General features: G+C 53.2%; 2 protein-coding genes across 2 annotated transcripts; one reads left to right on the top strand and one right to left on the bottom strand.

Annotated features, from left to right (window-relative positions):
• The first annotated feature begins 130 nt into the window (after positions 1 to 130).
• P884DRAFT_263218 (uncharacterized protein) lies at positions 131 to 4,727 on the top strand. Its single transcript, XM_069441740.1, has 2 exons — positions 131 to 4,174; positions 4,259 to 4,727. The coding sequence occupies exons 1-2, from the start codon at positions 353 to 355 to the stop codon at positions 4,355 to 4,357; spliced, it is 3,921 nt and encodes a 1,306-aa protein (XP_069294815.1). The 5' UTR covers positions 131 to 352; the 3' UTR covers positions 4,358 to 4,727.
• A 1,043-nt stretch (positions 4,728 to 5,770) lies between these two features.
• Positions 5,771 to 7,785, bottom strand: P884DRAFT_279874 (Pleckstrin homology domain-containing protein; the record flags this gene model as incomplete). The annotated part of the gene is made up of 5 exons (XM_069443370.1): positions 5,771 to 5,989; positions 6,043 to 6,397; positions 6,455 to 7,161; positions 7,222 to 7,417; positions 7,487 to 7,785. 5 exons carry the CDS (start codon positions 7,783 to 7,785, stop codon positions 5,771 to 5,773), a joined length of 1,776 nt encoding a protein of 591 aa, XP_069294814.1.
• Positions 7,786 to 16,204: the final 8,419 nt, after the last annotated feature.

Here is a 16,204-nt window from a genome sequence, read left to right as displayed (position 1 = left end):
ACTGATATCGGCTCGCTAGCAACCGAGATCTGTGGGTTTGCCTCACTTCAGCCCGGAGAAGCCCCGGCCTGCCCCGAACCAGAGCTACCGGTCGCTGAAGCCTCCCCGGGACCACCGCTGACAGATTCACTTGCCAAGAGATACTCGGCGACGGACAGGGCCGCGCTCCGTCTTCTTGGGTCACCGAGCAAGAAGCAGCGGCTTGTGGCGCACGGGACTTTGTCACTGCCGTCGTTGGACGACATCCATCACGCGCTGTCAGCCGTACCATCCCCCTTCTTTCTTCTCCAAATCCTCGAGACCCTTGCTCCACCCCGCCCTCAGCCTACCTACTCCGGAGACGGCGGCGCACATGATGGGCGGCAACGAGCCTGGCGACGGAGTCACCACTCTTCGCCTACCAAAAAGTCAGGTTAGCGTCGCGAGCCCCGCGGGATCCTCTGTTACCTCCCGCAGCTGGTCGTCAACCGAACTCCCCAGCCTATCCCTCGGCCCTGATGGTTGGCCCCAGCCATCTGTCGTGCAGCTGCTCCAGGGGATCGGGGCGATCGAACTGCTGGAAGAAGACGAGCGGCCCACATTTATCGTTTACCTCAACGATCCGAGAAACGCCCAACCTGGTCCCCTGAACATACTTTACGCGAATGTCGTTCTGAGGACAGCACCCGGTCTCTTGGAGCTATTGCAGCACGTCTCGGAACGGTCGCAGCCTGACCCCGAATTCTCCGAGTTCAGGGCGTGGGCGGTCAGCTTGGTGCATGAAAAGAGTAGCCCAAACGCGCCCGATCCCTCCGTCACATACGCCGGGCTCCTATGGACCTGTTCCACTCTCCGGAAGCGGTTCCGCATCATCCGTGGTTACCAGAACACACTTCTCAATACTCCCACATCATCGCCGAGCCAAACTCGGGAAGTACAACAACCCTCTCCGACCCCAGACCTGGCATCAAACAGGCCGTGGGCAGGTCGGACTCCGGAACTGCCCAGGGAGAGCAGCGACTACTTTGGGCAAGTCGGCAGGACGCAACTTCGTTCCCGCTCGGGGCCCCCGAGCAGGGCAGAGTCAGCCGCGGACACCGACCTCCGACCCCTTGACGACCTTGCGCTCTCGTCTCCGCCTCTGCGCACAACGTTTGACTGGACGCGCATTCCTGTCGATGACCCCAACCTCCCCGCCCATTACCTTTTTGCGCGATCGATTGACTGGGCGGCCACCTCGCTCGGGCCGATAGAGCTGTGGCCGCTCGAGCTGAGAATCATGTCCAGTATGGTACTGGGCAGTCCTCATCCGGCGGCGCTTTACTGGGGCCGAGACTACGTCGCCATTTACAACGAGGCGTACATTTCCCTCGCTGGCCAAAAACATCCCCGCTTGATGGGCTCTCGGTACCAGGACGCCTGGCCGGAGATCTGGGACGAGGTCAAGCCCGTCTTCGACGCCGCCTGGGAAAGCGGCTATGCGACGATGAAGAACGACGATACCCTCTTCATATCACGTAACGGCTTCACGGAAGAAACGTTTTTCAATTGGGCAATGATCCCGCTGGTTGGCGGCGACGGCACAGTGGTGGCCATATACAACCCCGCGTTCGAAAACACCCGCCGGCGGATTGTTGAGCGGAGAATGCTGACGCTTCGGGAGATCGGCATCAGGACGGCGCAGGCCCGTGACGTGAAGGGATTTTGGGCCCAGCTCCAGAAGGGCCTGGAATTCAATGAGCTGGATGCCCCCTTTGCCCTCCTCTACTCGATCGGCGAAGACGGCGGTATTGAGATCTCGTCTCTCCACTCGGGGAGCCTCGAGCATCCGCCGCAGATCATACTGGAAGGCTCCATCGGCGTACCCGACGGTCATCCCTGCGCCGTTACGGCCATAGACTTGCAGACCAGCGACGAAGGATTCGCCCCCTATATGAGGGAGTGTCCGACGAACTCGGCCTCTCCAATCGTCCTCAGCGAGGCGGACGGTACTTTGCCGGCGGAGCTGATTCAGGGCCTTTCCTGGGCCGGGTATGGAGATCCGTGCCGTACCATCGTCGTCTTCCCCGTGCATCCCATGACCGGGGGGGATGGTGTGGTTGTTGGGTTTGTCGTCCTGGGCACGAACCCGCGGCGTCCATTCGATGCGGATTACCAACTCTTTGTAAGCCTCCTCTCGCGGCAGCTCGTCACTTCGCTCGCGTCTGTTGTCCTCTTCGAAGAGGAGATCCGGCGCGGGCAGAAGGCCGCCCGCCTCGCTGCTCTGGATCGCCAGGAGCTCTCGTTGCAGCTCCATCTCCGGACGCAAGAGGCTGTCGAAAGCGAATATCGCTTCACCAGGATGGCCGAGTTCGGCCCCGTGGGCTTATTCATTGCTGACGGTCACGGAAAGATCAACTACTGCAACGAGATGTGCTCCAGGATATCCGGGCTCCCGCGGAACGCTACCACCTTCGCCACGTGGATGCAGAGCATTCATGACGAGGACCGGCACGGCACAGAGCTCGCCTGGCGCCGCGTCGTCGAGGAGAAGACTGCTGTGACGCACGAGTTCCGATTCAAGGGCCCTAGGGAACTCATTGACGGGCACCTGGTCGACGTCTGGGCGCTGATGAGCGCCTATCCCGAGAGAGACGAGCTCGGGGAGCTCAAAAGCATCTTTGGCTGCATCACCGACATCTCGCAACAAAAGTGGGCCGAAAGCGTCCAGAAGCGGCGACGAGACGAAGCCGTCGAGCTTAAGCGCCAGCAAGAGAACTTTATCGACATAACCAGTCACGAAATGCGGAATCCGCTGAACGCCATCCTGCAAAGCGCCGATGAGATATCATCGGGCCTGAGCCGATTCCGCCGGGCAGGGGCGTCGGCTCGGGCGCCCGGCGCCATAGACGCCCTGGTCGACAGCTGCGTAGAAGCGGCCAGCATCATTTCGCTGTGTGCAAACCACCAGAAGCGCATCGTAGACGACATCCTGACTCTCTCCAAGCTCGACTCGAACCTGCTTCTCGTAACGCCGGTCGACGTGCAACCTATTACCGTGGTTCAGGACGTCCTCAAGATGTTCGAGATCGAGCTCAGCTCGCACAAGATCGACGGCCACATGACCATAGAACAGTCGTACCAGGACTTGACCGTCGACTGGGTGAAGCTGGACCCGTCCCGGCTTCGTCAGGTCCTCATCAACCTGATGACCAACGCGATCAAGTTTACCCAAGGGCGGCCGACGCGCTCGATCGTGATAAGCCTCGGCGCGTCCAAGGATGCTTTGAAGGACAGCTTCTCGTACATTCCCCCGCGGAAGCCGACTCGAGAGGATTTCACGGACGAGGCCGACTGGGCTGACGGCGAAAAGGTCAATCTGCACTTCGCCGTCACGGACACCGGCCCGGGCCTGGACGAGAACGAGAAGCGTATCATGTTCCAGAGGTTTGGCCAAGCAAGCCCGCGAACCCACGTTCAATACGGCGGTTCCGGCTTGGGACTCTTCATCTGCCGCACATTGACTGAGCTGCAGGGCGGCCAGATCGCGGTGCAGTCCGAGAAGGGCCAGGGAAGCACTTTTGCCTTCTACATCAAGGGGCGCAAATCGGACCACCCACCAGACACCTCGCGACTACGGACGCCCGCACCGAACGAAGACCTACCTCTGCCATCACCTATACAGAGCGTACCCAAGCAGGAGACACCGTCGCCAGTTACCCCGGCCACACCGACCACGGAAGCCGCCCAGCATCCCCGGCCGCCGTCTCCCTTGCCTCAGTCCCCCAAGCCGCAGCCCGAGACACGCCGACTCGACGTCCTGGTGGTGGAGGACAATCTGGTGAACCAGAAGGTCCTGAAGAGGCAGCTGGAGCTCGCAGGGAGCAACACCTACGTTGCCAATCACGGCGGCGAGGCTCTGGCCGCTCTGAGGCGGTCTCGTTTCTGGAGCGAGACGGCTGCCGCGCCCGCCGAGGACAGGGCTACCAAATCGTCCCCGCCGACTCCCGAACCAGAGAGGGGTGGAGACAGCAATAGCCACAACATCTCGGTCATCCTGATGGACCTTGAGATGCCCGTCATGGACGGCATCAGCTGCACGCGCGAGATCAGGCGGCTGGAACGCCAGGGCGCCATCACCCAGCACGTACCCATCATCGCCGTCACGGCCTATGCGCGGCCAGAGCAAGTCGAAAATGCGAAGGCTGCAGGCGTTGTAAGTTTTTCTCTCTCTCTCCCTCCTTGGTGCCTGTTTAAATCTTGCGCCATACGCTAATTTTGGGACGCGTCGCTTTTGCAGGATGGCGTCATCTCGAAACCGTTCCGCATCTCGGAACTAATACCTGAGATCGAGGAGCTGGCCCTCAAATATGATGACATGGCGCCGAAACCTTGTTGACATTTTCGCGGCACGGAATCTGTTTTCGGTTTCCCCTCGCGTTGGAATGAAGAAGAAGACACCTGTGTAGGTTGTTCGGAGTATTATTAGCACGTCTTTTCTTTGTTGGATGAGTTGCCAGAAGGGCGGGATTCCCAAGGGAGACAAAAGAAAGAAAAGGAAAGATGATGATTTAATGGCGAATGAATTTCCAAGTGCTGGTGATTTGTTATGATGGCTAGGTCATGTACGCACTCTATTTTCTTGGAGAGAATGGCGGGAAGGCGGTATGGCGTTTGTGTTTGTGCATGTTTTGTCCTTTGTATAGGGGCCCGCCATGAGGTTGATTGATGGTAACGAGCGGCGTCGAGGAAAGACAGAGTGAGATGGGCAAGATATAGGGGACGGATTAGAAAATATTAAAAAGTCGCCGAAATAGTGTTTGGTTGCCGAGCTAATTTGGTACATAGATTGATTTGTACAGAGAGTAGGGTATTAGGAAAGGCTGTTGTTTCCCTACATGTCGAGGAATAAATAAGACCAAGTGAGGATGAAGCTCCCCAGAGTCAGAAGCAGCAACCTTAACAAAAGATAACCAAACTCGCGAGGTTGCCGATGTATGACGAAGTCATGTGATCTTTGGCCAGCTTCTTAACAGACGCAGACGCAATGCTTCGGACATCACAAATCGCGGCAAACTTGCAAAAAATAGGCCTTACTCTATGAAAACTGGCGAACTCAACACACGAGAGGTATATTATTAGCTATTAGCGAGTTCTGGGTCTGCCTCCCCCTCGTTTCTCACCCTAGGTGGCAAGGAACGAGGACAAAAGAACACCCTGGTCCAATGACATCCTTTCACCAACTCTTCCCACACCCATCAGCATCAGCAACACCCAGCTTTCATCTTTAATTTCCTTGGTGAGAATCGGCTCCGTGTCCGATACGATCACCCATCTCCACATCGTCCTTATCAGACCGACAGACCCAAAGCCAACCGGAACGACCATGCCTTCTCTTTGCCGAGGGGAGGATAGGCGGGGTATACTCTGGGTATCAAAACAGAAACAGGGCAGGAACGAGCAGGAGCACGAAAAAGCAAGAGAAACAGAAGTATGCAGCAGGAAAGAAACAAAGGCCGGGCGTGCAGGGTGTCACACACACCGGGTGTTCTTTGCCTTTGACCGCGGAATGCGCAAAGCGGAGGGTACCAGAGAACGAATCTCGACTAGGGTATCTCGAAATGCAGATCCGAACTCGACCAGACTCGAGGGTAATAGTGAAATGAGGGATATGCCTCTCGTGACGGCATGACTTAGGTAGGGGAGAATTCGCTCTAATTATTCTCGTCGTCGTATTTCATCCCCCGTCCAATTCGATCCAATGCTCATGATTATGAATGCCGGGGACTCACATGGCCGGACGCGTCGCCATCTAAGCGGCAGCCGTCACAGCCGGAGTGGACTCGAGGGGCTTGGCAGGGGTCTCCTCCTCAGCGGCGGCGGGGGCGGCAGCGGTGGTCTCAGCCTCAGCGGGCTTGGCAGCCTCCTCGGCGGCAGGCTCCTCAGCCTTAGCCTCACCGGCCTCCGTCTCGGTAGCCGGGGCGGCGGGAGTCTCCTCGGTCTTCTCAGGCTTCTCAGCCTTGCCCTTGCCCTGCAGATGTGTCAGTCAGGGGAATTGTCGTCTCTAACTCGCATGCTCCTTACCTTGATGGTAGCACGCAGCTTGGAGAAAGCCGAAGGCGACTTGGGCTTCTCGGCCTCCTCATCGGAGGACGAAGCATCCTTCTTCTTGCCGAAGGCGAAGGGGAGCGAGCTCTTGCGCTTCTCGGACTTGACCTCCTTCTTGGTCTCGCCGTTGGTGGCAGGGGCGCCCTCGGTCGTCTCGGCGGGGGCATTCGCGGGGGCAGACACCTCGGCAGAGAGGGGCTCCGTGGTTTCCACAGCTGGGATCACAGGAGCGGTCTCAGCGACAGCCTCAGTGGTGGCGGGCGCCTCCTTGGCAGGAGCCTCGGCGGGAGCAGCGGCCTTCTTCTTGCCGAAAGAGAGGTTGCCGAAGATGCTATTTAATTTGTTAGTGAACGATCAGTTGCGCGCTGATGTGGGTCGCCATCCATACCTGGTGCGCTTCGTGTGGGCGGGGCGGGCCTCAGTCTCCTTCTTCTCCTCCTTCTTCTCGCCCTCCTTGGCCTCCTCGGCCTGCTCCTCAGGCTTAGCCTCGGCAGCAGCCTCGGTAGTGGCAGCAGCCTCAGTGGCAGGCTCCGCGGCAGCCTCAGTAGCAGCCTCAGCAGCGGGGGCCTCAGAGGACTCAGCTGCAGCGCTCGTCTCGGCGGCCGGGGCCTCCTCCACAGGCTTGGCCTCAGTCTCAGTGGCCTTCTTCTCCTCCTTCTTGCCGAGGAGGTTGCCGAAGATCGAAGCGCGCTTGCGGCTGGCAGAGCGGCGCTTGGACTCCTCCTTCTCGGCCTTGTCAGCCTTCTCCTCCTCCTTCCTGGGCTCCTCCTTGGCGGCCTCGGCAGCGGGGGCCTCGGCAGCAGGAGCAGCCTCCTCGGTGGCGGTAGTGGCAGGCTCGGCAGCGGCCGTCTCGGCAGCGGGAGCCTTCTCCTCCTTCTTGGCGGGAACGGGCTTGAGGCTCTCAAGGGTCTTCTTGTAAGTCTCGGACTCGGTGACGGTAGCAGCAAGCTCCTTGGCCTCGGCGATCTTGGTCTTCAGCTGGGCAACCCAGTTGTCACGCTCGGCGGTGCTGGAAGCCTTGAAGGTGTGCTTGTGGCCCTTGGCAGTGAAGTGGAACTTGTTGGGGCCATCAACGGCAGGCTCCGAGGCGTCGGCCTAGATGACAGGTAGGTCAGCCTCAGGTCCGTAACAAGTCCATGATCAAGATTGGCTTACCAGGTGGATAGCACCATGGGGGGCGGCCTTGTCGCCCTTTTCGCTGTAGAAGAGCAGGCCCTTGCCGGTCTCGGCAGCCCAAGCAGTGACATGATGAGCAACATCGGTGACTTTGTCGGCCTTGAAGGAGGCAATCGACTTCAGGTCGACGGGCTCGGAACCGAACCAGAAGAGCTGCTTGGTATAGAGAAAGTTCCTGAAACGCGGAAGGTTAGTGCACGGTCTCACCAATGCGGAGTGGCACGATGTGGCTGAGACGACATACTTGGGGAAGTTGGCGCCCTGGCCCTTGTGCTCGAGGTGGCCCTCCTCAACGGGCTTAGGCTCCTCCTTCTTGGCCTCCTCATCCTTTTTGGCCTCCTCGGCCGGAGCAGCAGCCGCCTCCGTCTCGGTGGTCGCGGCGGCAGTAGGGGTCTCAGTGGCGGCCGCCTGGGTGGCCTCGGCGGCGGGAGCGGCTTCAGTCTCGGCGGCGGCAGCAGTAGCCTCGGCGGGCTTGGTCTCGGCGGCGGGCTCGGTGGCGGGAGTCTCCTGCGGCACCTCGGCGGGCTTCTGTGTGTCGGCCATTGTGATGTTTTGGGTTTGCTTGCAAAGCAGGGTATGGGTATCTCAAGAAAATTAGAAAACGGGGTATCGGGTATCACTGGAAGACAGAGAGCAAGAAAAAACAGGTGCCTTTCTGTGACGGGGTATTATCACGGCGTGGCCTGCACTGATTCTGATGTGATGGCAGAGAATCTCGGTAACGAGACGTGTTTGGTGTGCAAGGGGAAGGAGAAAGAAGGAGGGAGAAGGTCCTGCCGCGTGATGGGCTGCCGGGGGCTACTTATTTCGGCACAGGGCAGGTCACGGTCTGATCGTGCGAGATGGGACGGCAACGGGGCAATTTCTTTGAAAACGGCGGCAACGGCCTTGGCTTCTCGCTACTTGCTGCATCCCACCTTACCCTCTCTTTCTCTCTCGGCAGCTTCAATTACCCCCCCCCGCTCCTTCCCCCCGAATTCCCCCTCAAGGCAGGTTTCCAACGCGGCCGCTAACTGGCTGGATCCTGTTCTTGGTCCCCAAAACGGAAGCAAGCCCTGTGCACCACCAGGGCGACCGCCCCGATCATCGTCTTGGGGAGTTTTCCTCTGCTGCGTTTCCGAACCGGCCCCCCAAAAAAGGGGTGGGCGTCCGTCGGCTTGTTACCGGACGGACCAAGATCGAGCTGTGACCGACGAGAAACACGAAATTGCTATCAGACCGTTTCTGGACAGGGATCCTAGCTTCTCCTTGCTCGCGCTCGAGCTGCAGCCCACAGGGCAGCTACACTAGTGTAGCGCAGTGCTGAGGTACACTACTGATAGTTAACTACTGTAGTAGCTGTCTGGACCCGCAAAACGCTGCAATCCAATGGCCAGTGCAGGTTACCTTCTGGGGTCCGTCAGCCGACAGGCGCAGGGTACCTGGGCTGCGAGTACCGGCATGTGAGACGCGGGACAAAGCACGGCGCGGCAGGTTATGAAGCCCACTGATCCGCACTGTATTGCGCCCTCTGGTTCGCTCGAGTCCCTGGACCGTCTTTGAGGTGACTTCGCTTGGTCGTCTCTCAGCCAGGGACGCGCGACCGGTCTCCTTGTCGATCCAGTTTTTTTCCAGGTGACCCTCAATAAAATGGTCTCCATCGAATGGCAACCTCAGCCGTGTCCAAAACTTGCAATATCGCAACGCCTGTTAACACGAAAGCTCAGCCCCGTTTGGTCCTCACCTGCTGCTGAGTACGGAATTCTTGATATGGCAATCGGAATCCCAGGTTGAGTGGCGTACGGGTTTCCATGCAGCCTCCTCTTTGAAAAATAACTACTACGCGGACGCGCTCTGGGAAGACGAGGGGATGCGTCGCCGACCATGTTGCACAGTCATCGCGTCTCTTGCCCCTGCTACTGCAAGCCAACTGAAGTTGTGCATTCTGTCCTCTGGAGACGCTTTGAACCACTACCGGTCCCCACCAGCTCCACTCGCAAAATTTGGTCCCGACGTTATTTGAACGTAATCAATTGAGGATCCACCGTCTCCCACTCTTCACCGTTAGCTTGCCATTTCGCCATCTGAGTCCACATGACAACCTTCGGGTGGTTACTATGGTTAAACGACAATGGGTGGTTGCCGCCGCCAAAGATTGGACCTCCCATACGAAGACACCATCGAATCCCCAGGCACCCTACGCAGTATACGCAGTATACGCAGCATACGCGGTACGCTGTGTACCCAAAGCGAAAGGCGCCCCATCTCTCATCATTTGACTCGCGATTATTGTTGGTAAGTTATTCCTCGCATGAACCGCATGCAGCTTGTTAGGCACACTAGAGCGGCAGAGCAGAGCGCAGAGAATCTGTTGAGATAGGTTCACAACCGAGCGGAAGTTCGATCAAATGCCATGTCCCCCATATGTTAGCACCATAGTGCACAGCACAGTACATAACTACGAATTCAGCCTACCTCCGTTCCTTTCTTTTCACGAAGCCAAACAAGGATCATAAGCCCAGTTCAAGTTTTGACGGGCAGCGATTGGCAGTGAAGCCGGGGATGGAGGGGACGGGGGACGAAAACGGGCCAGGGAGCGACGACGGCGCCAGTCACCCTGGGGCTAGTGTAGTTAATTGTGTCATAGTCAAGGGCTTCGCTTGGGCGCCCGCTCCAGTTTAGCATCCCCGTCGGCATCTTTCTTTCAGCCGCCGCGTGTGGTCCGATCGTTGTCGAGACCCTTTTCTTTTTTATCTCTCTCCCCACCCCTTCCTCCTCTCTTTTGGGGGCGCACACTGAGACAGCAACAGAGGCGCCGAGTGACGCCTGCCTTACGTCTTGTCCTCGCACGCCGAGCTGGGCAAGTCATGCATTGGTCACGCGAAGCGCATGATTCCTCACAGCTGCAGTGCATTGAGGGTCCCGTGCCGCCCACGAGCGCCCCGAGGTGCATCTCCCTACCAAGTGGAATGATTGGCTTCTCTGGCTTCTCTGGCTTTACGCGCTTTTACTCTGGTGGAAGCTTCAGTGCTCGGATTGTTCTCTCATCCAAGTGGCGAGCAGCGTCTCAGATCTTGAAGCGCCGGACGTAACTGTGTCGCTAACTAAGTTAAGCCAAGCGGCGGCAAGAACGGTAACCCGTGTCCACTGTCCATACATTGCTGCAGTAGCTCTAGTGTGCGCAGCAGGGCATCACGGATTGTAACGATTGTCAATGGCGCTCTGTCCCGGACAAGCTTCCGACCTCATTTTCTGAGACTCACCGCTTGACTCCCTGGAGCACAAGCGAAGTGTTTTGCCGGGTACGGTCACTGGTGGTGTCGGGTTGCAGCCTTGGCAGGCCCCTGCTGCAAGCTCCTGTCCCTGATCCCTCCACTTTCGACTGGAACCGTGCTGCCCTTGGTCCCGCTTCCACAGGTTCTCGCTACCAAGGCTGGATCTTGAAAGGTCGTGTGCTTTGAGCGGTCTTCTAGCTCTCATGCCCGACAACAACACTAGAGACTAGCACGGATCGCTTGCAACTACATTGCGCTTGCGTCACTAGCAAGCAGATTCGGCACTTGTACGGATTATTCCCCGCGGAACCGGGCAGAACTCAGCTCTTCATCCCGAATAATGTCCTCCTAAGAGTCATTGTCTGGATGGAGATAAGACGGGAAGAGCTTGCCATGTCTCGAGGCCCAGACACGCTAGTCTCCTTGCAGGCTAGCGCGACTGGCCTGTTGCTGATCCGGATCTTCAGCGTTTCCACTTGCGGGGTCTCACCGGAGTAACGCTTACCTGAACCAGAAATACTTGACCAACGGAATGTAATCCCCTAACAATGCTCGGCAAGAGTACGGATTCACAGCTCAAACTGAAGTGTGCGCAGCGACAACACGTATGTACGAAGCCTCTACATCGCACTTGAGGCTGGCTCGAGAGAGAGCGCTGTGGCTCATACACACGGCGGCGGGGTCCCGGTGGTGAGTCCTTATCGAGGGATGGCGACACTGAAAGCTTGTCTGCTCGACCAAACTGTTGGCCAATTGCATCATATCAGCGAGAATCGAGCACGCTACACTTCACTTCTAATCTGTCACGCCAGCTCGCTCTGGCGACCTTTCATTCGCGGATGACCTGCCCGCTTCATCCCACAGTGGTATCGATAACGGGTGCTGTCGATCCCACCACGAACCCTCCCAATACCACACACCACAGCACCCAACACGGCCAATCGATGCGGGAGGTTGCTCTCTTGCTTGCGCTGATGAACGTTGGTTACCTGGTTGCTAAGGCGCTATACAGTAGATACAAGCACACGACGGAACACTCCGGTTGTACTAACATATATATACACACACACGCACATACACACCTCATCTATACGGATGCACTACTTTTCTTGTTCGCACCAGTCATCCCTCTTCGCATCACACAATGTAGCACTCCTAGGTTAGAGGTGAGTGGTAAAGGTCGGGAGAGAGAGGGTGGGACAGGCAGCTCGTCTTGTAGCTTATCTTCCCGCAGCTACTAGCAATTGGACTGACGAGTAAGCTCAGAATATCAACGGGTTACATGCGCAAGTCCCAGTGGCTCAGTTATTAGGGCTTCCCAAACTAGTATACCTACGAAGTCCTGCGTAGTGTATGGTATCCCACACAGATTTACATACAGAGGCCGGGCAATGGGAGCCTCGCGACCCGGCACGGGACCGACACCATGTTCCACGTCAAACATGTCCTGTCCTGACCGCTAACTCGTACCTTGTCGCTCAAGCCATCCCATGACAACTTCCCGCTGGCTGGACAATGCTTGGCGTAGTGTACAGACCCGACCTACTCATAGCACACTACGGATCCGTACATCGTATGGCTATCTGCCGACTCTCATTTGCCCCCACCACCATAGGCGGGCGCTGCTGCTGTGCTCGATGTGGTGGTGAGGAGGAGGGCAGGAGGGGCGGGGGGAGGGAAACGTCAATCTGCAATTGGCTTTGCCGGCCCAATCGAGCAGCTCCGGGCAGCGGCACGCGACTCCGGCAAGCGAGGGTCAAGGTACGGACGGAGTAGGGGAAGTACGGATAACTACAGAGTAACAGAGGGGAGGAGGGAGTTAGTGAGGTGGTGTTCCCGGTCGGCGTCCCCCGCCTTGCATATAGTAGTTACTTGTCCGCTGCGCTAGTTTGTGGTGTGCAACTGTACGTTATAGGTAAGGTAAGTCATATTAACTAACCCCTATATGTGAGGTATGAACGGCGAATATCCCGCACTCTATTATACATACCTCACGCCTCATACACACATGCATACTTCGTACATACAGTACCTAGCAGTTAGTTACTCTGTACAGTATTCCGTCTTGTCAAGTGTGTCGATATAGGCGTGCGATAGGACGATGGGCCGCGGAGAAAACGAGCGGAATGGGGTGTGCGAGGTGTCGTATGGCAGCATTCATCCTCTTCCTCTATTCTTATCTCTTTTTTTTCTTTCGTTTCTTAACACTTCTTTTTTTTTTTCCTTATCTTCACTTTTAATTTCCGCCTCTCTCGCGCTGCTCTTGCTACTGCTACAAAACCTACGCTGGTGCTACATGGCGAGACGGAGAGCAATTGCAGCCTCGACGGCTGCTTGGCGGCAGCTTGTGTTCGCATTGGTCTCTCCAGAGTGCCAAGTCACTAGTTATTTCACAAGGACTGGTTAAACCCCTCATCAGAGGCATCTCTTGTCCTTTGCTGCTCTTTACAGAATACCCGGTGGTTAGTTGCTAACTAATTAGTTCAGGACTACCACCTGTCTCCCGACAGGTGGGGCCAAAACCCCCGGACATGCCAATATAGCCGGACACATCGCCACCAAATTTCCCATACAATCACGTCTTTGCAAAAGGTGCCATCAAGTTCAATTACCATCGCAATAACAGCCTCAAATAGCTGCAAATAGTTCAATTGTAAACTGGGCTCTGAAAAGCTCAAAAACGCAGTAAAATTCAATTCCACCTGGTTACAACTAGTCAAACAACGGGTCATGTGACTCGCCTTCGTCTCCCTCTCCCTCCATATCATACCCCCTATCCCTATCGCTCTTAACGCTCTCAATTACAGTAGTGCCTTCTCTTGTGCCTTCTCTTTTAGCCTCCTGGTGATGGTTATTATCTTCTGTCCCTGGCGTTGCTACTACAGACTTACAGGCTCGTCGCTTCTTAAACCTCCTTGTTATAGCATATAGCTGTCAGTAGGTCAGATCCGACGGACCTACCAATAGGGATGATGAGCCAGGGGTTATAGACATATATTTAGACAGCATCCCTAAGTACCTCTAGTACTTGGAAGAATTAACGTATCTTATCACTACTTCTACAGACCGTACCAGTTAGTCTAGGAGTGCCACCTACGGCGCAAATACCGCTGTAGTGTCGTATCTTATAGCCAGTCCGAGCTGTAGTCATTTATAGCCATCGAGCTATAGCAAGTAGTACCTACTACCGGTTCGAATCTACGATCTTTATTACTACTCGCGTTCGAACGCTATAGGAGACCATTTACCCAAGTCAAGCGATTATATCCCTCTACTCCAAGTAGACGCCTAAACGGTTAAAAACGACGGTAATACTAATACTGTCAAGAACCGATGAACGAGTCTAAACTATAGCAAGCGCGTTAGACCTACTACTTTATCATTAGAAATGCCTATTAGCGTTAGGTTTAGAAGTTCTCTCTAATGGACCTTTGACTCCTTAAGCTAGTAATATCTCTTAAGGAGGCCGATAACTACTCTACTTATACTTAGGACTTCTATAACTATCTAATAGATAAGGATTACCTAGAATTGTAGACTCTTAATAACTATACCCTAAGAGGGCTTATTAGGCACTTTGTAAGACTCCTTCCCTAGCTCTTAAACGAAGCTCTTATTCTATTATTACTACCTATAGTAAGAACTATACTAGAAGTATAAGTTTAGGAAGAAGGCTAATATAGGGGACCTTTAGAGACCTTGAAAACGCTAAGTCCTAAAGACCTAGTTTAATAATTTACCATATTATTAGAAACTGCCCTATAAAGGATAACTCTACCTATAGGCCTATTAGATCTATTAGAGACCTTAAGGCCTAAGCTAAACTTAGTAGGTCTAAGTAAATAAGGTAATTAGATATTAAGTAGACCTATTAGGGCTATTTAGTCTATAATTATAACTAATATACTAAGGGAACTTCTAGAAAGGGAAGAATCTTAGTAGGGATTATTATAAAACCTCTAGCTAATAGTCTAACCAATAGAAAGATTATTAATAATAACGCTAATACTAGTAGGAGATAACCCTATAAGGGGATATATACCCCTCTTACTATTAGACCTAATAGAGGAAATGATTATAAAACTACTTTAGAAGGTAATAGTTAGACTTCTTTAGAATATTATAACTAATTAAGTAAATATTAGTTCCCCTTAGCTATAGCTAGTATATATAGTGTTATAATTAGTAATAGACTAAGCCTAGAAGATTACTAATATTAGCCTACTTTAGTTAGATACTAATTAAAAGATTATAAATAGCTAGCTAATCTTCTATTATAAGAAGATCTATTGCTATACTAATACTAATCTCTAGATCGAATATATCTATAATATAGTTAGAGGAAACATTTCTAAGGAGCTTCTCTTATAAAATAACCTATAGGTATTATTCTATAGGTTAGCCTTATAATAGTATAAGTAATAACTATTACTAACTAAGAAGGAGACCTTATACTTAAGTATAAAGATATAGCTCTAGAAGATTAAAGAATAATTTAGCATCTAGTTTAACTAAGTAGGTTAATAGCTAGTTTAGAATAGCTATACTAAAGACAACCTAGCCTTAGGTAAATCTATCTATAAATTTGCTATAGACCTCTTCTATTATACCTAAGTCTAGGGAGATAAGATAAACCACTAGCTCCTAATTAGACTCTAGTTAGTAATGACTCCTTTACTTTATAAGCTCTGCCTTAAGTTATACGAGATAGATACTATTAACTAGTACCTCCTCTATACCTCTAAAAAATAGGAAGCTCTTTTAGAGGAACTTAGAGCCGAAAAGAGGTTAAGGAAGGTAGCTATATTTAATATCGATAAAACCTTAGATAGGCCTAGTAGTAGTAATAGTGATAATACTAATAAGGAATAAGCTAATTAGTTATATACTAACCTCTAAAAGGGTAGTTAAGGTTAGTAGTACTAGACCGACTATTATAGGAGAAGGGAGGAATAGAAACGTAGGTATCTCCTATAAGAGGAGCAATTCTAAAGCTATAACTAGGAGTCTTAATCGAAGGAGCGTAATGACCAAGTTAGAAATAGCCACCTATAAGGTACTAGAGCCTAGGAAAAGGGCAGATACGGTAACTAGAATCCCTACTTTAGACGGTTCTACCGCTATAACTAGAAGTATATTAACAAGGATAGTACCTACTACTACTATAACACTATAGTAGTATCTAGCAAGGATAAGAAAGCCAAAGCCGAATATAAAGAGCTTAAAGCTGCTAGCTATCTCCTAATTAATAACTATAAATCCGAGACTAACGGAGATAATAGTAATGGAGAGGTATACTTCCTTAGTACCACTAAGGAAGATTATATCTAGGAAGATAGCAATATCTATAGGCTTTGCGAATAGGCATTCGCAAGCCGAGGAGCGTTATACTACTACCTATATTAGGATTATAGAAAGAAACTACGCCTACCTAAACTACCAAAAGAGGACCTTCCCTAGGTAGAGTAGGACTTCGTAGAAGGAGTAGCTATACCGTCAGAATTGACCAAGGAACCGTAATAATAGGAAACTATACTCCTCTCCTTCAAACCTAGCTAAGTGGTAGAAGCCAACCCGAACCTAGAAATACCCTTCTATTAGCCAAAGAAGACGTCTTACCTATATATTCCGGTTTGAGCTAACCTAGGAGACCAGACTATAGACATCTATTTCGATATAGGCAGTTTAACTAACCTAGTTGACCAGAT

The sequence above is a fragment of the Thermothelomyces heterothallicus genome, assembly GCF_042370625.1.
Source record: "Thermothelomyces heterothallicus CBS 202.75 unplaced genomic scaffold P884_scaffold_25, whole genome shotgun sequence".
Lineage (NCBI taxonomy): Eukaryota > Fungi > Ascomycota > Sordariomycetes > Sordariales > Chaetomiaceae > Thermothelomyces > Thermothelomyces heterothallicus.
The sequence above is the reverse complement of the archived record's forward strand: the minus strand, read 5'-3'. Positions and strand labels throughout refer to the sequence as shown.

What these genes read in the sequence shown, in the direction of transcription:
- P884DRAFT_263218 (XM_069441740.1), top strand. Translation starts at nt 353, where the DNA reads ATGATGGGCGGCAACGAGCCTGGCGACGGAGTCACCACTCTTCGCCTA. An exon ending in ATGCGAAGGCTGCAGGCGTT is followed by an intron (nt 4,175 to 4,258) that starts GTAAGTTTTTCT and finishes TCGCTTTTGCAG; the next exon opens with GATGGCGTCATCTCGAAACC.